At 32.4% G+C, this 21,935-nt stretch overlaps 1 protein-coding gene across 6 annotated transcripts in view; it reads left to right on the forward strand.

The window, feature by feature from the left end:
- The window catches only part of CDH18 (cadherin 18), a 909,359-nt gene that overhangs the window by 854,281 nt on the left and 33,143 nt on the right, over window positions 1-21,935 (forward strand). For all 6 annotated transcript variants that reach the window (XM_044779466.2, XM_044779468.2, XM_070519846.1 and 3 more), the window contains one exon: window positions 12,007-12,128. In XM_044779466.2, the coding sequence (XP_044635401.1) occupies window positions 12,007-12,128 (122 nt within the window). The remainder of the gene's footprint in view (window positions 1-12,006; window positions 12,129-21,935) is intronic.

The following is a 21,935-nucleotide window of genomic DNA, read 5'->3' on the forward strand; positions in this document are numbered from 1 at the left end:
AATGTCATTGGGATTCTGATTGGGATTGCATTGAATCTGTAGATTGCTTTGGGTAGTATGGCCATTTTAACTATGTTTACTCTTCCAATCCATAAGTATGGAATCTCTTTCCATCTCTTTATGTCATTATCAATTGCTTTCAGTAATGTCTTATAATTTTCATTTTATAAGCCCTTCTCTCCTTGGTTAAATTTATTCCTAGGTACTTTATTCTTTTGGTTGCAATTGTAAATGGAATTGTGTTCTTGAGTTCTCTTTCTATAAGTTTGTTATTAGAATATAGAAAAACAACTGATTTTTGTAAGTTGATTTTGTACCCTGCAACTTTACTGTAGTTGTTAACTATTTCCGTTGGTTTTCCGATGGATTCTTTGGGGTTTTCTATATATAAGATCTTGTCATCTGCAAACAGTGAGAGTTTCACATCTTCACTCCCTATTTGGATTCCTTTTATTCTTTTCTCTTGCCTACTTGCTCTGGTCAAATACTCCAGTACCATATAAATAAGAGTGGTGATAGAGGGCATCCTTGTCTTATTCCTGTTCTTAGGGGAATGGTCTTCAGCTTTTGTCCATTGAGTATTATGTTGGCTGTGGGTTTGTCATATATGACCTTTATTATGTTCAGATAATTTCCTTCTATCCCCATTTTGTTAAGAGTTTTTATCCTAAATGGTTGTTGGATCTTGTCAATTGCTTTCTCTGCATCTACTGAGATGATCATGTGGTGTTTATTCCTCAATTTGTTGATGTGGTGTTTCATATTGATGGATTTGTGAATGTTGAATCAACCCTGTTTCCCAGGCATAAATCCCACTTGATCATGATGTATGATCCTTTTGATGTATTGCTGAATGTGAGTTGCCAAAATTTTGTTGAGGATCTTTGCATCTATGGTCATCAGCGATATTGGCCTGTAGTTTTCCTCTTTTGTGTTGTCCTTGTCAGGCTTTGGTATCAGAGTGATGCTGGCCTCGTAGAATGTGTTACGAAGTGTTCCATCATCCCTAATTTTTTGGAATAGCTTGAGCAGGATAGGTGTTAAATCCTCTCTGAAGTTTGGTAGAATTCCCCAGGGAAGCTGTCTGGTCCTGGGGTTTTATTATTTGGGATGTTTTTGATTACTGGTTCAATCTCTTTCCTTGTTACTGATCTATTCAGATTATCTGTTTCTACTTAATTCAGCTTTGAGAAGGTTTAAGAGTATAAGAATTTATCCATTTCCTCTAGATTGTCCATTTTGTTGGCATACAGATTTTCATAGAACAGTCATAATCTGTTGTATTTCTTTTGTGTCTGTTGTTATCTCTCCCATTTCATTTTTAATTTTGTTTATCTGAGCTTTGTCTTTTTTTTTCTTTGTAACTCTGGCTAGGGGGTTGTCAATTTTATTTATCTTCTCAAAGAGCCAGGTCTTGTTTCACTGATCATTTCTACTGCCTTTTTTGTTTCAATACCATTTTTTTCTGCTCTGATTTTTATTGTTTCTCTCCTGCCGACTTTGGGCTTGTTTGTTCTTCTTTTTCGAATTCAGTTAGGTGTAATTTGAAATTGTTTATGTGGAATTTTTCTTGTTTGTTAAGGTGTGCCTGTATTGCAATGAATTTCCCTCGTACTACAAATTTTACTGCATCCCATATAGGTTGGTATGGTATATTATCATTTTCGTTTGTCTCCAGATATTTTTTGATTTCTCCTTTAATTTCTTCAATGATCCATTGGTTGTTCAATAGCTTGTTGTTTAGTTTCCACATCTTTGTCCCTTTCACAGCTTTTTTCTTGTAATTAATTTCTAGCTTTATAGCATTTTGATTGGAAAAGATGCTTCTTATTATTTCACTTTTCTTAAATTTGTTGAGGCTTGCCTTCTTTCCCAACATATGATCTACCCTTGAGAATGTTCCATGTGTGCTGGAGAAGAATGTGTATTCTGCTGTTTTTGGATGGAGTGTTCTATATATGTCTATTAGTCCAACTGATTTAGTTTTACATTTAATTCCACTGTCTCCTTGTTGATATTCTGTCTGGATGATCTATCCATTGACGTGAGTGGAGCATTGAGGTCTCCTACTATTATTGTGTTATTATTAATATTTTCTTTTAGGTTTGTTAATAGTTGCTGTATGTACTTTGGTGCTCCTGTGTTGAGTGCATAGATATTTATGTGTTACTTCTTCTTGATGGAGTGTCCTTTTGATCATTATATACTGCCCCTCTTTGTCTCTCTTTATCTGTCTTATCTTGAAGTCTACTTGGTCTGATATAAGTATTGTGACACCTGCTTTCTTTTGTTTACCATTAGCTTGGAGTATTGTCTTCCCTCCCTTCACTCTGAGCCTGTGTTTATCATTGGAACCAAGATGTGTTTCCTGGAGGCAGCATATTTTTGAGTCTTTTTCTTTAATCCTTCTCACCACTCTGTGTCTTTTTATTGGAGAATTGAATCCATTTATGTTAATTCTTGATGTATAAGTTCTTAATGCTCTCATTTTATAACTCATTTTCCAGTTCTCCTGCATTTCATTTGTTTCTCATCCTGGGTGTTTTGGTCTACCCACTGAATTATCTAGTTTTTTATGATGCATTTCTTTGTTTTCTCCTTGTTTATTATTTGTATCTCTGTTCTGCTTTTTTGTTTAGTGGTTACCATGAGGTTTGTATTCAGAATCTCATGTATAAGGTAGTCCCTTTTCTGATGGCCTCTTATTTCCTTAGTCTAAGCCAATTCAGTACCTTTCCTCCTCCCCTCTAAGTTGTTTTTCTCACATCTTATTCCATCTTGGGTTATGAGTTTATGGTTAAAATAACAAGATTATCTTTGTTTCTCGTGTTTTGCTTCCTTTTATCTTTAATATTATGCTTAAGTATTTGCTATCCTATTCTGATTCTGTCTACCTGTTTATCTCCTTACTCTGTGCTTTGTGTGCCCTTTCTCCCCTTTTGTTTTCTTTTTCAGGCATGAGGGCCTTCTTGAGGATTTCTTGTAGGGGGAGGTCTAGTGGCTATGAACTCCCTTAGTTTTTGTTTGGCTGGGAAAGTTTTTATTTCTCCATCATATCTGAAGGATATTTTTGGTGGATAGAGTATTCTTGCCTGAAAATTTTTGTCTTTTAAGGATTTGAATATGTCCTTCCTTTTTCTCCTAGCTTGTATGGTTTCTGCAGAGAAATCCACTGAAAGCCTGATAGAGGCTTCTTTGTAGGTTATTTTCCTCTGCCTTGCTGCCCTTAGTATTCTTTCTTTGTCACTCATTTTTGCCAGTGTTACTATTTTATGCCTTGCAGTAGGTCTCTTTACATTGACATATCTAGGAGATATGGTAGCCTCTTTCACATGGATTTCCTCTCTTTCACTAGGTTTAGGAAGTTCTCTGCTATTATGTCTTTCTGCTCCATTCTCCTTCTCTTCTCCTTCTTGAATACCTATAATTCTTATGTTGCATTTCCTAGTTGAGTCAAATATTTCTTGGAGACTTTCTTTATTTCTTTTTAGTCTTTGTTCTCTCTCTTCCTCTGTCTGGAGCATTTCAACGTGTTATCTTCGATCTCTATGACGCCTCTATGATGTCCACTTGAGTAATCAGGGAATCCGTATTTTGTTTTATGTCTTCCATTGTGTCTTTCATCTCTAATATTACAGATTGATTCTTGTTTATAGTTTCAATCTCTTTTCTGAAGTAGCTCCCAAACGCATTAAATTGTTTCTCCACATTCTCTTTTACCTCATTGAGTTTTTGGATGATAGCTATTTTGAATTCATTGTCATTTAGCTTACATATTTTTGTGTCCTCAGGAATGAATTCTGGATACTTGTTTACTCTCTGATCTGAAGATTTGAGATAATTTTTGATATTTCTAGAGGAGGTGGCTTGGATCTCACGTATCTTGATATTATTTGTTTGACATTACCACCTGTCACCACTGGGTGGGGGTCAAGAGCTGCATATTCTGAGCTGTCTGCCTTCAGCTGAGATCCCAGGCAGTGGAGCAGGTGCAAGGCAGGTGAGGGGAAGGGCATTTTCTCCTGCATGCACTCTGTGTTTTTTCACTCTGCTCTCACTATTTTCTCTTCTGGGGTGTGTGCTTGATGAGGTCATCCCCCATGAAAGCTCTCGCCCCAGTAGAGGTCTTCCCTGTAGGTTGCATGGGCCCTCAGGGGCCCTTCATGTTCCTGTGAATGAATGTCCCCTCCCCCATTCATTCCCTCTCGGATCCTCCAATGGTCACGGATAGCAGTCTTTAGGGGAACCAGTGAAGTTCTCTCCTACCCCATTCCAGTTCCTCCAAGGGGCCTCCAGCCTCTCTGCCTTCCATCGTATGGCTGTCTCTCTGACTTTTTTGTGCTGTGTTAGGATGTCCTCTGTTGGAGTATAGATGTCTGCTTTTGTTGTATGCTGGAGGGGAGAGGATCCTGGGCACGTTCACTCTGCCATGATGCTGATGTCACTCCTGTGCTTGTGTTTTTTATAAGACTGATGACATTAACCCCAAGCAGCTGAATGATATCTCAGTTCTTAGAGATAAGGCCTTATCCCTACATCCAGAGATTGGAGATTGGAGAATGATTGGGCACTCAAATATTTTAATACAAATGTGTAAAATATATATGCATCATTTTTATTAATGATTTCCTGTTTTCCTGTTTTGTTGTAATAAAAAAATACTTTTAGATGCCAATTGTATCTGGTAAGAAAATTCTTATTATCCTTACATTGCTCATCCAGAAAAAGAAAAAGAATGTAAAATGGTGATCCATTCTATTAGTTAAGTTCTAGGCAGCATCAAAAAATATAATTGCAAATATAACTTCAAAGGACAGCACAATAGTTGATCACAAGAGGAATTTGGAAAACTCTACAAAGATGAAAGCTGGAAGAGTTCACAGGCATTATGGATGAAATGACCAACTTGGAAAATAAATGTTAAAACTGAATTATGACAAGAATTAGAAAATAAATGTGACATTTGTTATATTCTTTCTTACAATTGAATGGGCCAATTGTGGCATTTTAAAAGAGATAAAAGAAAATAAAGTTTTTCAATTTATTTTATAATCAATAGCATATTCTTACATCATCCCAGTGATTCTTGGAGGTGAATTAGTTTGACCTTACAGCTCTGGCTACAGAACAAAGACAGTGTTCATTCCTAACATCAAAGACATGACTTAAACTTTTGAAGTTTCCACCTCGGTTAGTCTCAGGCAATAATACTACAGACACATTGGGAATTATTGGAGGATTTATGAGTAACTGGGAAAGAAATAATGTCCTTAAGATGGTCAAGATTTGTTTTACAGTAATTCCCTTCAATCTGGGATCTTTCTGATGAGCAGACCGTTAAGAAATAAGATTTTATACAGTACACTGATAAAAAAATTGGATAAGTACATGAAATGAATTTTAGATAACACGTTTCTAAATGCTTTGCAATTTTTTTAAGGTTTTCTAGACGAGTATCAGATTTTTTTAACTATTAAGAAGGAAGTAAATGATTTAAAACGTATAGGGTCAGTTCAATTTTCTATCACATACACTTCACAGAATGTTTTACTTTAAATGTTTCTATTTGGCTATAAGGAAAAGATGTTTTAGGGTTAATCTATTAGATATCAGGCATATATTCTCACTTATCCATTATGCTAAATTATTTTACATACAATATTTGACTTTTCAATTAGTATTTACATGAGATATGAGGAAGGAAGGAAGGAGAGAAAAGGGACATAAGGGTACCAGGCACGTACCAGGCATGGTGATAATTTTATCCATAAAGTAATCCTTAAATAGATTAAATACTTATATTACTAAGGATTTTCTATTATTTATTATTTATATTCTTTTATCTCAGTTGTTTTTCTAACAATTAAATATGACTTTCATATGCAAGATTTTAAAATTCAAGTAAAAATAGCAAAACTGTCTTCATTTCAAAATAAATATATTGTGTGGAAAATTTGTTTCATTTGAATACTTATTTGAAAAACTTATTTTTATGTATTTATTTAAGGATATGGTAGAAACATATTTTTTAATAAGCAAAAGATTAGTCTAGCATTTTAAAATATTCTAGCATCAGTCTACCATGACAATTCACAAGAGTACAGACTGTTTTGATTTGTAGGTATATGCCTATAATGAAATCTTTTAATAAGAATCAAAAAAACACAGACCAAAAAATACAATTTATAAATACATCTTTATAAGCATGGGCATTTATGAAACAGCTGTAAATGTGATTATTTAATTAAATTCATCATCAGTGTAATTTACTATTATAGTAAGATATAAGGTTTTTCATTTTGAGTGAATTTTCATAAAGAAGAATAAAACCACATTGTCAGGAAAATAATCTGTGAAATCTACATTATATTGACAAGAAAATTTGCACTGATCTGCTTATGTATTTGACAACTATTTAATACTAGCTTTAGAATGTGAATACTTAGAAATCTAGTAAACTGTGCTATATATACTAATGAACATGATTTAGCTTTTCAGAGGGGCACATATTTAAATAGTAATGACTTTGGGGTAAAGTTAAGTTAAACACTTAAGTCACTATTTTAAAGAAAGAAAATGGAAAAAATACCAATATTTAGTTTTTCTCCCTTCCATATTGATAGTGGGAAATCTAGAGGAGTGGTTTATTTCATTGTTCTGTGTTCTCTAGAGTCGATCATAGTGGTATGTACATATCAGACTCTTCAAATGAATTTGCTGGATAAAATGAGTTATTCCTCAAATTATAGAAAATCCTCTGAATATCTTAACATCAAGCTTACTTTTGCACTGGAGTACCATTCATGGTCATCACTGTCTCCATAGGGGACACTCTGCTGATGTGAACTCCTGTTTCATTGATATTGCATAAAACATGGATGATTTTTATATAGTGTGGTCATGATGGAAATCACATGTATAGAATTGTCATCATGGTATATATTTTATTTTTTGTTTCTGTTTTGTGTTTGATTTTCAGAAAGGATTGAAATATGCATTCTGCTCTCTCCCAAGTTTCGTATTTTAAAGTTTACATAGCTTCCTTAATTGTTTCTCAGAAACACAATTTGGCAAGTCAAATAACTCATATTCCAGCTTACAGATTAAATAATTGTGGCATAGAAATAATATATAACTTTCCAAAGTTTATGTTCCCGAAGAGTGATAGAAAGGGGATTCACATTTGGATTTGTCTGATTCTGAAGTATTTTATTTACTCTGCCATCATAAAGACTTAAAATTGATTTCTAGAAATGAAGAATGAAAATGAAAATAATAATAGCATTAACAGAAATGTTGCATTAAGAACTTCAGGGACATTATCCAATTTTTGTCATAACAAAATGCTTCTAACACACATGAATATATTCACATTTTATAGGTAAAGTGATTGATACTTAAGGGTAAAATATTAACCCAAGGACTGTGAGAAATAAAAAATAGAAACCTAACGAACTTGCCAAGTCACTAATATAGAATTAGCTAATTTTACTATTGAGCGGAAAATACCAGAATGCATGCAGGTAAGCCACAAGTGGCTACAAGCTCCAGTGGGTTTTCAGCTCTAATTATCTGAAATTAAAGCTACAGTTTTTATACATCGTCCTACTTCTAGTAAACAGACAGCAATTATTCAATTTGCATCAGTAATGCCATTAAGCTTACTCTGACATCTTTTTATCAGTATCTCCTGTGATTGTCCCTGACAGTGCATGTCGGGCAGATCATTAGTCACATCCACAATGAGGTTAGATTCAGTTCAGCTTCTCCAAGGAACACTTAATGGTAGGAAGTCTACAGACAAAGTGGTATTTGTCTGATCCCAACACAGTACTTTTAATCATTAAGTGATGGAATATTAATTGTACTTTAAAGATGTAAAATAATGTTGAATCAACATGGAGAGAGTTTATTTCTGTCTAGAAGGATTTAACTTCCTGTACCCAAGAATGAAATGGGCACAAGGCCATACCAGTTCCAGAGGACAGCATGAGCAAGACGGAGGTGGAACAGTGAGAAAGTGAAGATTGAGAATAGTCACACGCTTAGTTATTGTTTTATACTAGTCCTTCCTTAAAATGTAGTCTTTCCTTTGTCCTATCCTATGAAACATTTTTTCTGACTGCATGAAGATTGCTCCTGACTCTGTGCTCAGAAAAGGAGCACAGAACTATTTACTCAGGGACAATTAAGGCTTCTAATACAATGATTAGAACTAATAAAATTGTTCTTTCCTTAGATTTCTAGAACAGATTGCTTTTTTCTTCTCTTAAAAGGTAAGCAAATACCTAGTTGAGAAATATAGGAATACATGAAAAAAATCATAAATAATATTTACAGCAGAAGAGAGATATTTATATAGTGGCAATAGTAAGGCAAGAGAAATAGATCATTACCCTGGTTTTGCCAAGATAAGTCATTTAAACCGTGTCAACTTCAGTTTTGTAACTTACAAAATGAGAACTTGGATTAAATGTTATCTTTTAGTTTTAAAATATTATGAAAAATCAAGTAATGGTCAATATTAGCTTCCATAAAAGTTGTAGTGGTGGCTTGTCTTCATAAACAGAAGTCACTATAAATAAGCAAATATTTAAATCAGTATTTAAGTAACTTTAAATTAGTGAATATATTTATTTTCTCTATATGATATTAAATTGTTTAGTATAATGATATAGAAGCATCACATTATCACTCACTGTGCAGAGACAAAAATATTTTTAATGCCAATATTAATTATATATGAAGCTGTTAACAGACTATATTACTTTCAAGATGTTTTTGTAGCTTTTTTCTATATGTTGAACATAGTATGCAAATCTACAAAGAATATATTGCAAAGTTTAATAATAAACAAATTTTAACACATAGCTGTACTTAAGAATTAGTGTCACTAATAACATTGTCATATACAATATCTTATTTAGTTTTACAATAAATCATTTAATTTTGCGTGTTGTTTTCCAGCTCTACGAAATTTTACTGTACTTGGATGCAGTCTTCTGAGACATTTCTGAGAAAATATTTTAATCAGCATTTTGTTTCTAAGATTGATCCCCATGTGGCCATGCTGCGATTCATTTATCTTCTCTCTGATATAAATGGATCACAGTTAGTGTATTTATTTAGCGGTTGTTAGACATTTGTATTTTCCTGCTGTTGGTGTTCCTATTAATTGTGCTGATGGCGTATGGGTTCAAGAGTTTTCCCACAGATACAAGGCAGGGAAATTGCTGGATCTTGGACGTGAGAATATACAACTGCACAAGTTGTTACATGTGGTTCATTTTAATTTACTGGCATTCCCATGGGTCTATATCTAATCCAGCATTTGAGGAATGTGGTCAAACTTCTTAATAATGTCTCAGTTTCCTTGGTGTTAAGCGGTAACTTATTTTGATTAACCTGCATTTCTATAAATACTAATGATATTGAAAAACATTTCATATATTTATTTGCCATTTACATTACCTCTTCTGTTACATATTTGTCGTTAATTTTACCCATTTTTATGTTGTGCTGGCTCTTTTCTCTTATTGAATCAATATTTTGTATTATATATTAGAGATTAGATCTTCTGTCAGTTATATATACTGCAAATATCTTCACTCATGTTGTAACATTTTTTTCCTCTTTGGAGAAATTTTAAAAATATCACATTTTAATGTAATCAAGTTTATCAATGCTTTCTTTATAGTTAGTATATTTTGTGTTTTGAAAACTTTCCTGTACCTTGATATATTATATGTTAATATTTGCTCTAAAGTGCGTATGGTTTTGCCTTACACACTTAAGTCCTTAATTATTTAAAATGTATTTTTGGATTTAGTATAATGTATGGCCTATTTTACAATGATGATGAAGACATGGATAACAAGTTTTACTAAAACCATTTTTAATAAATCTGTACTTTCCCCCCTGGTCTGCCGTAACATCGTTACTATAAGTTAAATTTCTCTATGTAATGGACCTGTGCCCGAGTTCTGTTCTCTGTTTCTGTTTGTGTATCTTTTGACATTGGCACAATGTCTTAAGTTCTAATACTATATAACAAGCCTTGACAAATGGTAGGGCAAGTATCCTTTATTGAGCTGCTCTATACAAGTCTGAATAATCTTAGTACTTAGAAATCTTAGAATCAGCTTTCAATTTCTAGGAGCAATTCCCGTTGGATTTGTATTAAATTACATTGAATTTACACATCAGTTTGGAAAGGCTGACTTCATGATAGTTTGTCTTCCAGTCACGTCCATGATATAGCTGTTAATTTCTTCAGATCTTTAATGAAATTCAAAAAAGTGTTCTGTGTGTAGGTGTTTCATATACTTTATTAGCTTTATTTCTAGGTGTCTTACAGTATTTTTATTGACTCGTTAGTTTTTCACCACTAAGAATAATATACATTGTCGTTTTTTATTCCTGTTGTTTGTTTAATGTATTCTTAATCAGCTTGAGAGGGCATGTTCTATTTCTAGTTTGCTAACAAGTCTTTTGTTTGTTTTTATTTTATACTGTTTAGAATGTATGGATATTGTGTTTTATTTCTTGTTTTTTCTATATGTGTTGAGGTGACATCTGTGCTTTTTTGTCCCTCTTTTGATTCGTTAAGTTTGTGGATAATTTTTGTACTTTTTAAAATTTGTTTCCTTCCTTCCTTCCTTTCTTCTTTCCTTCCTTCCTTCCTTTAATGCTGAATTAAACAAGCATTCCTGGAACTAAATTGCTAAAGATAGATTTTCTTTTTACGCACCAGTGGACTAAGTTTGCTATTATTTTATTTAAGTTATTGAAATTTCTCTCTCATGAGTGGGAGCATCTGCTATTGATATCAAAGTCTTCAGGCCACAGAAAAAAAGTTGTAGAGTATTTCCTTCTCCCTCTATTTTCTGGGAAAAAAGATGTATAAGACTAAAATTACCTGGTTCTTTAACTTTAGGTAAAATTAACTAGGCCTGATTGTTTTCTCTTTGGAAAAATTATTTTTTTACCTAAAAATTGAGTTTCATTTATTATTAGAGTACTACTCTGATTTTCTATTTCTTTTAGAAACAAATATGGCACTTGTTAACCCAGCCACTTTCTTACTATTTTTAGTATCTTCTGTATATATATTTATTCTCTCTTTTTCATTAGGAGTCTGGTTAGTTTTTGCCTTCTCGTGTTCTGCTTTGATAAATTTGTGTAAATTTTATATCTTTTTTCACTAGTTTTTTTTAATGTGTTAGTCTGTTATTATAATTTTAATTTTGGGTTTTTTTCAGATAATGACAGAAATGTCAGCAATAAAAAAAAAAGATTTAATTTTCCCACTACGAATTCTGCATTTATAGCTTTGACATGTAAAATCAATCAAATATTTGCCTTTTTCTTACATTTCAGAATTAATAAACTTACAGAAAAATGGGGAGACTGCATTTAAAACCTATTTTGAAGTGTTAACTCTGACATTTTGATATCTACCAGAGTTATATATGAATTCATGCTAAGTGCTGATTTAAATTTTATTTTTCCCCAGTATGACTTAACATCACACACTCCATATATTCTCCTATAAGAGGAAAATGATCCTTTATTTAAAGAACTTTACTTTCTATTTTCTCCAAGTTTATTTTGATTTGAAACCTTGAACTTTTTAAAACTTACGTGAATTTTTTACCAGCTGCTTTTCTTAGATTAATGATGAAACCAATTGTTCATGCCTTCAGCTCGACAGCAGACAGTGAATTCTGACAACTTTCTCCCGCTACAGTTCCTGAATAACATGTAATTTCCTTGATATGACAAAATATCATTTTAGCATTTGCGTCATGCCTTGGTGTTCATTTTTCATTTTTCTGTAAGTTAATGAGTTCTAGCAAAGAGTGCCATCATTAAGTTGTCTTTTGTCAAGAGCCCTGCTGCGGCATATGGGGCTAGTGACAAGCTACAGTATTAAGGAGATTTGTTTTCAACCAAACCTCTGAAGTGTGCACGGAAATACTAAATACATCCCTGTGTGTTTTGCAGACAATCCTGGTTTGCTGAGCCATGTCGCAGTGGGCATTAGAGTTCTGGATGTCAATGACAATCCACCCGAACTTGCCAGGGAATATGATATTGTTGTCTGTGAAAATTCTAAGCCTGGCCAGGTAAGTTAATTGTTTCCTTCCTGTCATTTGAGTGGAAGAAAAACAAGCAGCTCTATTTCCATTATTCTTCGGTATAATCCTCAAAAGCCCCCAGTGTTACTTTTGTGCTAAGCGAATATAATTTTAGAAAGCTTTATTTTAAGTACCAAGTAGGTTTTTTTGAGAATCATAGAAAATACATTTTCTCCAGATCCCAAACATAATTCAAAAAATGAACTCATTCATGAACACATTCATCATACCAATAAAATTATATTGAATACTTTGTATACAGCCCTGTATTAAATGAGGAGGAAACAGTGAACTTCCCTGTCCTAATAAAGCTTAGAGACTAAAGTAGGGAAGAGGGAGGGGCCTGGTTTATTTTGAAGGGTCTGAAGGAGTGACATATGAGTGACTATTGACTGATATTGGTACTAAAAGATGATTAGGTTTTAACAACGTGAAGACTGTGTATGTATTAAGGAGGTGGGGAGAGTGAAGGATGGAGAGAAAACCTTGAACATGGGACATGAGTCTAGATGTATCATGGCGGCGGGTTAAAGGAACATGGCAATTTGGAAAGAAAGCCAGTGTGCCTGAGGCCATAAGGCAATTGAGATACTGGAAGGGGATATGCATTTGTCTTCTCTGTTGTATAAAAAATTACACTAACTTAGAAGCTTAAAACAACACATATTCATTATCTCACAGTTTCTGTAGGTCAGATTTCTACTCATGGCTCAGCTAGGTCTTTCCAGGGGTCTCACAAGACTGGAATCAAAGTATCAATCAGAATCGTGTTCTTACCTGAGTCTTGGGGATCTCTTTCAAGTTCACATGGGGGTTGGTAGCATTCAGTTACTTTCATCTCTAGAACTGAGAGCTTCAGGATTTTCCCCAGCTCTTCAATGTTCCCTAGAGTTTTGAGATGCCACCCACAGTCTGTTGCCATATGAGCTTCCCCAATATGGCCACTTACTTCATCAAACAAGTAAGGAAAGTCTCTCTGGTAAGTCTCCGACAGTCTCACTGGACAGTCTTGTATAATGTGACATGATCAGGTGAGTGATATATAAATACTTTTTCCTACATTCTATTGGTCAGAAGGCCAACAGAAGCCACACCCAGACTTAAGGGGAAGAAATTAAATAGAAGCATACGTTCCATGCAGGGTAACTTAAAGTGTGTTTGCCTCAGATGAATCCAGAGAGGTAGAAAGGCTCTAGGTCCAGCTGAGTCAAATAGTCTGCTTTACTATCTTTGCTAAACCAGAATGAATATATCATCCCAAATTACGTTAAATCACCCTGAAAATTGTGATGAAATTATAGTCCTGAGAAACATTGTCTTGTGTGTTTGTGTATGACGGACAAGCAATAGCGACTTACTAAAGTAATCATTGCTTATGTGTTTTTAATAAACCCAGGGAAAGTATTTAAATATTTATAAATGGAGGACTCTTTTTTACATGAAGTTTTCTCATGTTCATTGTCCACAAGAAAATTGGAAAATATGAATGAGGACAAAATGGATGAAAATTATATTTGGAAGTATTTATAGGTTATATGTTTTATACTCTTAACAATGTATTAAGATATCACTTCAGGTGCTTAAATAGTTTTCTATATCAGCATTTTAAAAGCAGCAATAAATTTTATGTTACATATATATAATTCTTTACTTACCCAAGTCCATTTCAATTATGTCATAAATGAAGGCACACATTACGAAATTATTTTCTTGACATACATTGCAAAAGAACGAGTTACCCAAATCCATTTCAGTTATGTCAGAAGTGAAGGTGCATATTGCAAAATTATTTTCTTGACATACATTATAAAAGAACAACTGATGAGAAAAATGTTAAATACTCAAATGGAAATTTAGATTTTAAAAAATATAGCCACTGAATATGGGATCTCAATTCTTGGTAATAATATCAGATTATACATAGCTGAAGAGAAAATAAGTGAATTGGAAAATAGGTCAGAATAAAATATCCATGTTGAAGCATGGAAAGACAAAAAAGATAGAAAGTAGAAACAAGAATATGAAAGACATATTGGACATGCAGATCTAACATATAAATTATTGAATTCCCAGAGGGATATTAAATAATTGAATTGTGCAGAAGTAATATTTGAGTAGATCATGGCTGAAAATTTTTCCATACTGATGGCATACATCAAGTTAACCATTTAAGAAGCATGGAGAAAAACAAAAACAAAAAACTAAGGGACTGACTACAAAGATAACTTCACCTAGATGCATTAAAATAAAATTTCAGAAATAAACTCATAAAATTAAAACAGCAAGAGAAGAAATACATTTAGAAAAATAACATGAATCTAGTCTGAAATGAAGAGTTCTTAGACTTGACACCAAAAGCATGATCCATAAAAGAAAAACATCGATAAATTAGACTTGATTAAGTTAAAATTTTTTGCTTTGTGAAAGACCTTGTGAAGAGGAAAAGAAGACAAGACAGAGAGTAGGAGAAGATATTTGCAAACCAAATATTCAATCAATGATTAATACCTAGAATATAAAAAGTATACTCAAAACTCAACATTAAAAAGAAATGCAATTTAAAAATGGGCAGAAGACATGAGCAGACATTTCACTCAAGAGGATTTACAAATAGAAAACAAACAAATGAAAAGCTGTTCAGCGTCACTAATGATTAGGCAAATGAAAACTAAAGCTGCAATGAGACATCATTACACACCTGTTAGATGTGTGGGGCCAAATGAAAAATAGTGACAAAGAATCCAGGGGAGATACAGAGAAATTGGTCATTGATACATTACTGGTGGAAGTGTGAAACGGTACAGCTACTCTGAAATACATTTTTGCAATTTCTTAAGAAACTAAACATACAATTACCATATACTCCAGAAATGGCACTTTAGGACATTTTTCTGAGAGATATGAAGATTTATATTCACACACAAAAACTTTACATGAATGTTTATATAGGTTTTATTCATAATGAATCCAAACTGGAAACAACTCAGATATCTTTTAATGGGTGAATGGTTAAACTGCAGTGAATTCATATCATGGAATACTTCTCAGCAATAAAAAGGAATAAACAATTGATAAATGCAAAAACCTGGCTGAAATTCCAGATAATTCTGCTGAGTGAGAAAAAAGAAACTAATAGCACCAAGCTTTCATAATGTATGACATCAAAGGTTAAGGAGGAGAAGAGGGGGCGGGGAAGCATGTATTGGCTGTAAAGGGCAGCATGGGGGATTCTTATGGTGAAGAAAATGTTCTGTATCTTGACTGCACCAATGTCAATATCCTGGTTATGACATCGTATTATAGTTTTGCAAGATGTTAACAGTAGGGGAAATTGGGTAAATGTATACAGCATCTCTCTGTATCTCTTACAACTGCATATGAATCTATCATTATAATAATATAGAAAGCTTAATTAAAAGTAAAATCAAATGAACATTTTTGAAAAGATCAATGCCTTTAAAAGAACCACACCAGTGATGATTTTTCATCAGGAAAAATAAAAGCCAGAAAGCACTGAAAAGGTAACTCCCAAGAGCCACAACGTAAAAACTGACAACCATGAATTCTCTTTCTAACAAAAATCTTCCTCAAAAATAGACAATTAAAACTCATATTTAGGCAAACATAAATGTGAAAATTTGTTACCGTAAGCCACACATTAAAGCTTTTCTTGTGTGAAAAAGGAAAATAACCATTTTGGTAGCTTGGAGGGGCAAGAATGCTTAATGACCAAAGCAATTAATAAATATATTGTTAAAACTAGGTTATTCATAAGTGAATAGAAGTCAAAAGAACATTTTCTAGGGGCTTGCCCAGTGGCATAGTGGTTAAGTTTGTGCACTCTGCTTTGGCAGCCCAGAGTTTGTGGGTTCAGATCCCAGTCACAGACCTACACAACGCTCATCAAGCCATGCTGTGGCAGCATCCCACATACAAAATAGATTGGCCCTAAGCCAATCTTCCTCACAAAAGAAAAAGAGAGAAAAATTCCAGGATTTAAAATATACATAGTATACAGGGCAACAAGAGATCATAAATAAGGAAAAATATTCTAAACTCCTTAAATTTGAGGGAAATTGATAAACTACTAATTTATAATCAATATTATGTGTCAAGAATGCATGCTGTAATTTCTAGTTTAAGTAATAAAATTAGTAAAAGACAATGTAACTAACAAGTTAATAGAAATTGAAAATAAAAATACTTAATCCTAAAGAAGGCAATATTTAAAGTTCTATTTCTTGACCTTAATTGTATTTATTAAGCTATAAAATATTTTTTATTTTTAAAATAATTCACACTTGCAAAATTGTTGTGTGTGACTTTATTCTACTTTATTATGTTTTACAACACAAAGGTAAAGGCAAAAGAAGCTTTTCATATACAACTTGGCTTCAAGGATTCTAGAAGGGCATATTTCAAAACTAAAATGTAATCCTAATAAAATACGAAGTTTATAATGAATTTACTAGTTCTAAAGTAATCCAAAATAATCAAGTTCTGTGACGTTTGCAAAGCTCAAAGTGAGAATGATCAATTTTCATATTTGCTGTTAAGATATAGTTTGTCTTTTAACACATAATAGACAATATAAAATTTGAAAGTTTTATTACACAAAATTACAATAGCTAAGTAGATGCCATGGTAATTTTTTTATTAAAAAAATCAACAAATAGACATAAATATAGAATATGGGGAAAATAAAAAGTAAATAAAATGATGTAAATTTAAAGAAGTATATGTCAGTATTTATGTTAAAATAAAATCACTTAAATACTCAAACTAAAATACTCCTTTTGTCAAAATAAATAAGAACAAAGTCAATTAAATGTTGTTTATGAGAGATGCATAATAAATATAATAAAGAAAAAAGTTTGAAAGAAAAAGTATGGAAAGATACACCAAACAACTACTTGAATAATTGCTATATACATACTCACCCAACTGCACACACACATGGGCAAGCTTTATCAAAGGAAAAGTTACTAGATATAAAAAGGCACATTCATTGTGATCAAAACAGTGTAGCAGGTAGAAATAACAATTTTAAATTTTTATATGCTTATCAACATTGCCTCAAAATGAACAAAGCAAAAATTGATAGAAATATAAAGAAAAATAGATAAGCCCATTATTTTGTTGAGAATTTTAGTATGCTTTTGCCAGAACTGATAGAATATTCACATAAAATTTTAGTAAGGATACTGAAAATTGAATATCACAATTAACAAACTTTACCATTTAACAAATATAGAGTACTGTACTGAACTGCTTCAGATTATGCATTCTTTCAAAATTTATACAAAACATTGATGAAAAATTTGCTATATACAGAACCAAAAAACACGTTTTATTAATTTGCAAAGGATTGGCCTCAATATTTTTCTTTATTAAAACAAAATGAAACTAGAAACTAACTCAAAATATTGCTAAAAATGTCCATTGGAAATAAAGCAAGGCACTTCTAAATAAGTTGTGAGTCAACGAAGTAATAAAAATTTAAAATATTTAAATGGAATGATAATGAAAATATACTGTATCAAAAAGGAAAACAGGAGGAATCTATTTCCCACCCACTTTTATGATGACAACATAACTTTGATATCAAAACCTGAGGCTATAATCTGAATTATAGATATTCTTTCTCAAGAACATAGATGGAAATATCATAAATAAAATATTGTCAAAGATAATCCACCAGAAATAATACTTTAAAATGAAAAGGAGAAAAATTAAAATTTATTTTTATAGGTGAAGCCAAAGCTTTTGGTAAAGTTCAACATCCGTTAACAATAATAGTGATAATACTGCTATACACTAGTAGAATTTAAGAATGAAATGAACACTTCTGCTAAATATAAGATCTACATAGATGTATTTCTTATATTTCTTTATATCACAAAAAGCTAGAAGGTGAAACTTAAACACTATACCATTCACTATCATATTAATAGAATAAAATATCTAGAAGTAAATGTTACCTTTCTTAAATAGTAATTACTTGATTTATAAATAACAATCTTTAGTAAACTTAAGTCCTTTTCTTCACTGAATCTTTATTTCTTTGGTTCATAGGTTATTCAAAAGATTCAAAGCTGGATCATTTGAAATGTGATATAAAAAATTAAAAGTCCAAACATAAGCTAATGATTACACCAGCCATTTTTAGATGTTTTCTTTTTAGATAGTTTATTCTTTTTTGAAAATTTGTATAAATAAATAATTTATTTTGACTTCAAGGTAATTTCAAAACTTCAAAGACAAAATGTGATTTTGTATTAGGAGTGATGCACACTTGCTAATCCACAGCCAACTTTGTAGGTGAAATCGCTGAAAATCTAGGCCAATGGTACTCAGCCATTGTTCTTGAGTCAGCTGATGTTTCTCCTGTTGACGTCAGCATCTGCTCCCGAATCTTAAATGCCAGCTTTAGTTTTCTGGATTGCACTGTCTTCCTCTTGGCCTGTGACCTTGACTATTTCCACTGACCTCCCATATTGTCCACTTCTTGCTCATGTGAAAGTTATTCAGACATTCTCTCTAGGCCATGCTCTCCTCTCAGTGTGACATTACTAGCCTGGGTCCTTCTGTTTTACCCTCTACATTGACCACCTAAACTCTGTAGCATTTCTGACAAATTATTTATATGGCATTGACAAGTGCTTTCTTCATCTCTAAAATGAACAATTGTCAACATTTCAGGGCTCTTCCAAACCTGAGATTAGATGAGTACATGACTAGATAAGTCTCAAATTCCTTTAAATGTGGATTACTTTATTCTCCTCACATGAAAAGTCATTCCACTTTTAGAGAGGGCTAAATTTGTGACAAACTCTTTTTTCTCCTGTGGGTCCCCATTAACTATTTAAATGTATTTCTCTCTTATTTATATAACTGTTACTGTTTTCAGAAAGTAATCGTTAGACTTAGCACCACTAAGTTCTAACATATATAGATTTAGTTATGTGATTACTTCTTTTTATGTTCGAAAATTATATTCCTATTTAGTATCATTGCTGTCTTTAATATTGTATGATTTTAGATGTCATTACAAGGTAGTTGCAGTCTTTATTTTGCTTGAGCATTTGTTCCAACTGTTTCACGAAAATTAATTTAAACTTTTCATTGAGGAGATAAAAGACTCATTTTTAAATATTATTTATTGCACCCCTATTTAAACAAATCATTGCCAATCAGTCTGATCATTTTGTCTGATTAACTCATTACAGAACAAATGGTCTGAATGTTTCTATTGCTTAATTTTGCAATCTTTGGCTCATTTAACCTTCTGTTGGTAGCGTTTCTGGAAAACCTTTGTGTGTTTTGTTGGAGTGGGAATAAGAAATTCTTTTGAAATAATAATTTGTGGAGTGGGTTTTCTGAAGCGTATTTGTACTGCCCAGCTGTACCATACTTCCTCTTTCTATGACAATTGCTTTAGAATCACAGACATTTCTATTATGGATGCTGTGCATCTAAACATAACAGCATGTGGCAATGGCAGAGACTGGTCTTTTATGAAAGCAGAGATTTAGAACACATAGAACAGCCGAGTTCAGGTCAATGCAGGTATCAGCATAAACTGCAACAATATATTTCTCTGAGTCAATATATTTTACTGTTCTGAAAAATATCTTTTAGGCACTTTTCATGAAAATATATTAAAAAGAAAATGACGCACACATGAAATTTGAAGTCAGTTCCCAAAATAAAGTGAATTGAAAATAATTGCGATGTGCCCACACCTGGAAACTTTGAAAAATAAATGAAGGAAATGCTTTCTATCTTATTCATATTAAATTTTACCGCTTTTTTAAGAAGTAAGCTTAGGAAGCATAACATATAAAAAATATTTTATTACCTAACACCAGCCTCTGCTCACATCACATCCAATTATTAATGATACAACTTTGTATGAAAAAAATTAACTAAATCCGTAGAGGTTTTACACCATGTCAAAGATCAAGCTCATTTAACTAACAAAAGTTAGCAGCAAATCAATTTATGATTCCACTTGAGATTATATTATAAAAGAAACTCATTGATTAATTTAAAGAAAATACCTCGTGTTCTATAGAACTTCCTTTTTAATCTAAATGTTTAGTTAGGACTAGCTCATTTACCTAATAGAAGACCACATAATTTGTGTAAATTTGTGACAGTATTTCTTTTTTTCCTAATAAAGAAGCTTATAAGTAATAGACTATGGAAAACATATTTTAAAAAGGGGATAAATTTATTTGAAAAAAGAAATACAAAATTGGTCCTAATCACTTTCTGCCAAAAGTCAATCCTTATTAATGTGCATTATCAAAAAATTCTGTTGGCAATTATTTATAAATACCAACTATCAATTTGGATTTCTTTCTCCCTTTGGTAGAATAAATCTGTAACTGTGTTCCTCTCAGATATTTCAAAATAATCATACACTTGATGCACTAATTACATAATGTGTATATGATAGAAAACATCTAAGTTCAGTTAGAAGGAATGAGAGTCAGAAAATAAATTGTTATGGATTGTACATCAACAAGCAACGGCACAGAGAGCGCAGAGAGCACAGTCAGATGAATCGTAATTCTGACAAAAGGGTAGAAAATATTGATGGTGGAGACCTGCTCTAGATATCTACCCAAAGTTTAAATCTTCTAAAAATCATAAACATGTGAACTTCTTAGGTATGTTTCCTAATAAAAGTCTGAGGAAACAATAAACGGAAATCTATTTCCTAATAAAAGAGAAAAAGTGATTAGTAAAACAGAAACATTGCATATAGCTTCCTCATCAAGAGAATATATCAGAGTTCTAGATAAAAGTAGACCAACATTCTAGGTTTTTGGAAGCATTTCTCAGAAATATTATGGAAAAATATTTAATTATAGGTGTATGACCAACAATTCTACAAGAGTTCAGGATGGTTCACTCATAAACAAAATGTAGTATCATCAACTCATCATTTGCTGTATAGATGAGACTGAGAACTCTTTCCGAGGAAGAGAAATTGGCCATCAGTGAGCTTCTTGGTAACTGCAGATTTGAAATTACCTGTGTAATAATGGAAAGGATTTTTGTGCTAAAAATAACAGAAATACAGTAAACACAATGCAATATGAATTATATTTGAGTTTAACAAATAGAATAAGCTCATGTTTATAAAAATATTAAGAAAATTCAAAATAACTTATAAACTAACTTTGAAATGAGAAGAAAAGGATTGTCCCAAAGAAGTAATAACAGGAAACATAAAATAGCTCAGTTGATTTAAATTAATTGTTCTCCACCAATCCCATCCAAAATTACCTTCTAGGATAAGAAGTGAACTTGCACGTGTCAGTTTGTAATGAGGTATCATGGAGAAAATAGAACTGCAAGTTGGAGAATCACAATGAATGATGAGGGGGTGAGAGGACATTTATTTTCCAAAAGAGGAATCTATATTTATTTCACCTAACCCTGAACACAATCTTGAACATTTATGTTGTTTTTAGTTTAATTTTATATTACGTAACTGACATGTGGAGAATGTAGGTATGTTGCTCAGATCATGCACACTCTGAACTTTACGGAGCTTTTCATGCACTTGTGAGAAAAAGGTCCAATTGCTTCTGATTATCCATCAATTTATTCTCCTACTCAGAGTCTAAACCAATAAACGGAAAAAACATTGATCCAGAGACTACCTGTACTTTAAATGACAAGGAAACCAAACAATAAGCATATGTGTAAATTTTCAGCTCATAAATAAGTAATACAGAGGGAAATGACGTAAGAGAAGAGGGATAGAGACTTCTTGGG

Source organism: Equus asinus, chromosome 10 (assembly GCF_041296235.1).
Source record: "Equus asinus isolate D_3611 breed Donkey chromosome 10, EquAss-T2T_v2, whole genome shotgun sequence".
Classification (NCBI taxonomy): domain Eukaryota; kingdom Metazoa; phylum Chordata; class Mammalia; order Perissodactyla; family Equidae; genus Equus; species Equus asinus.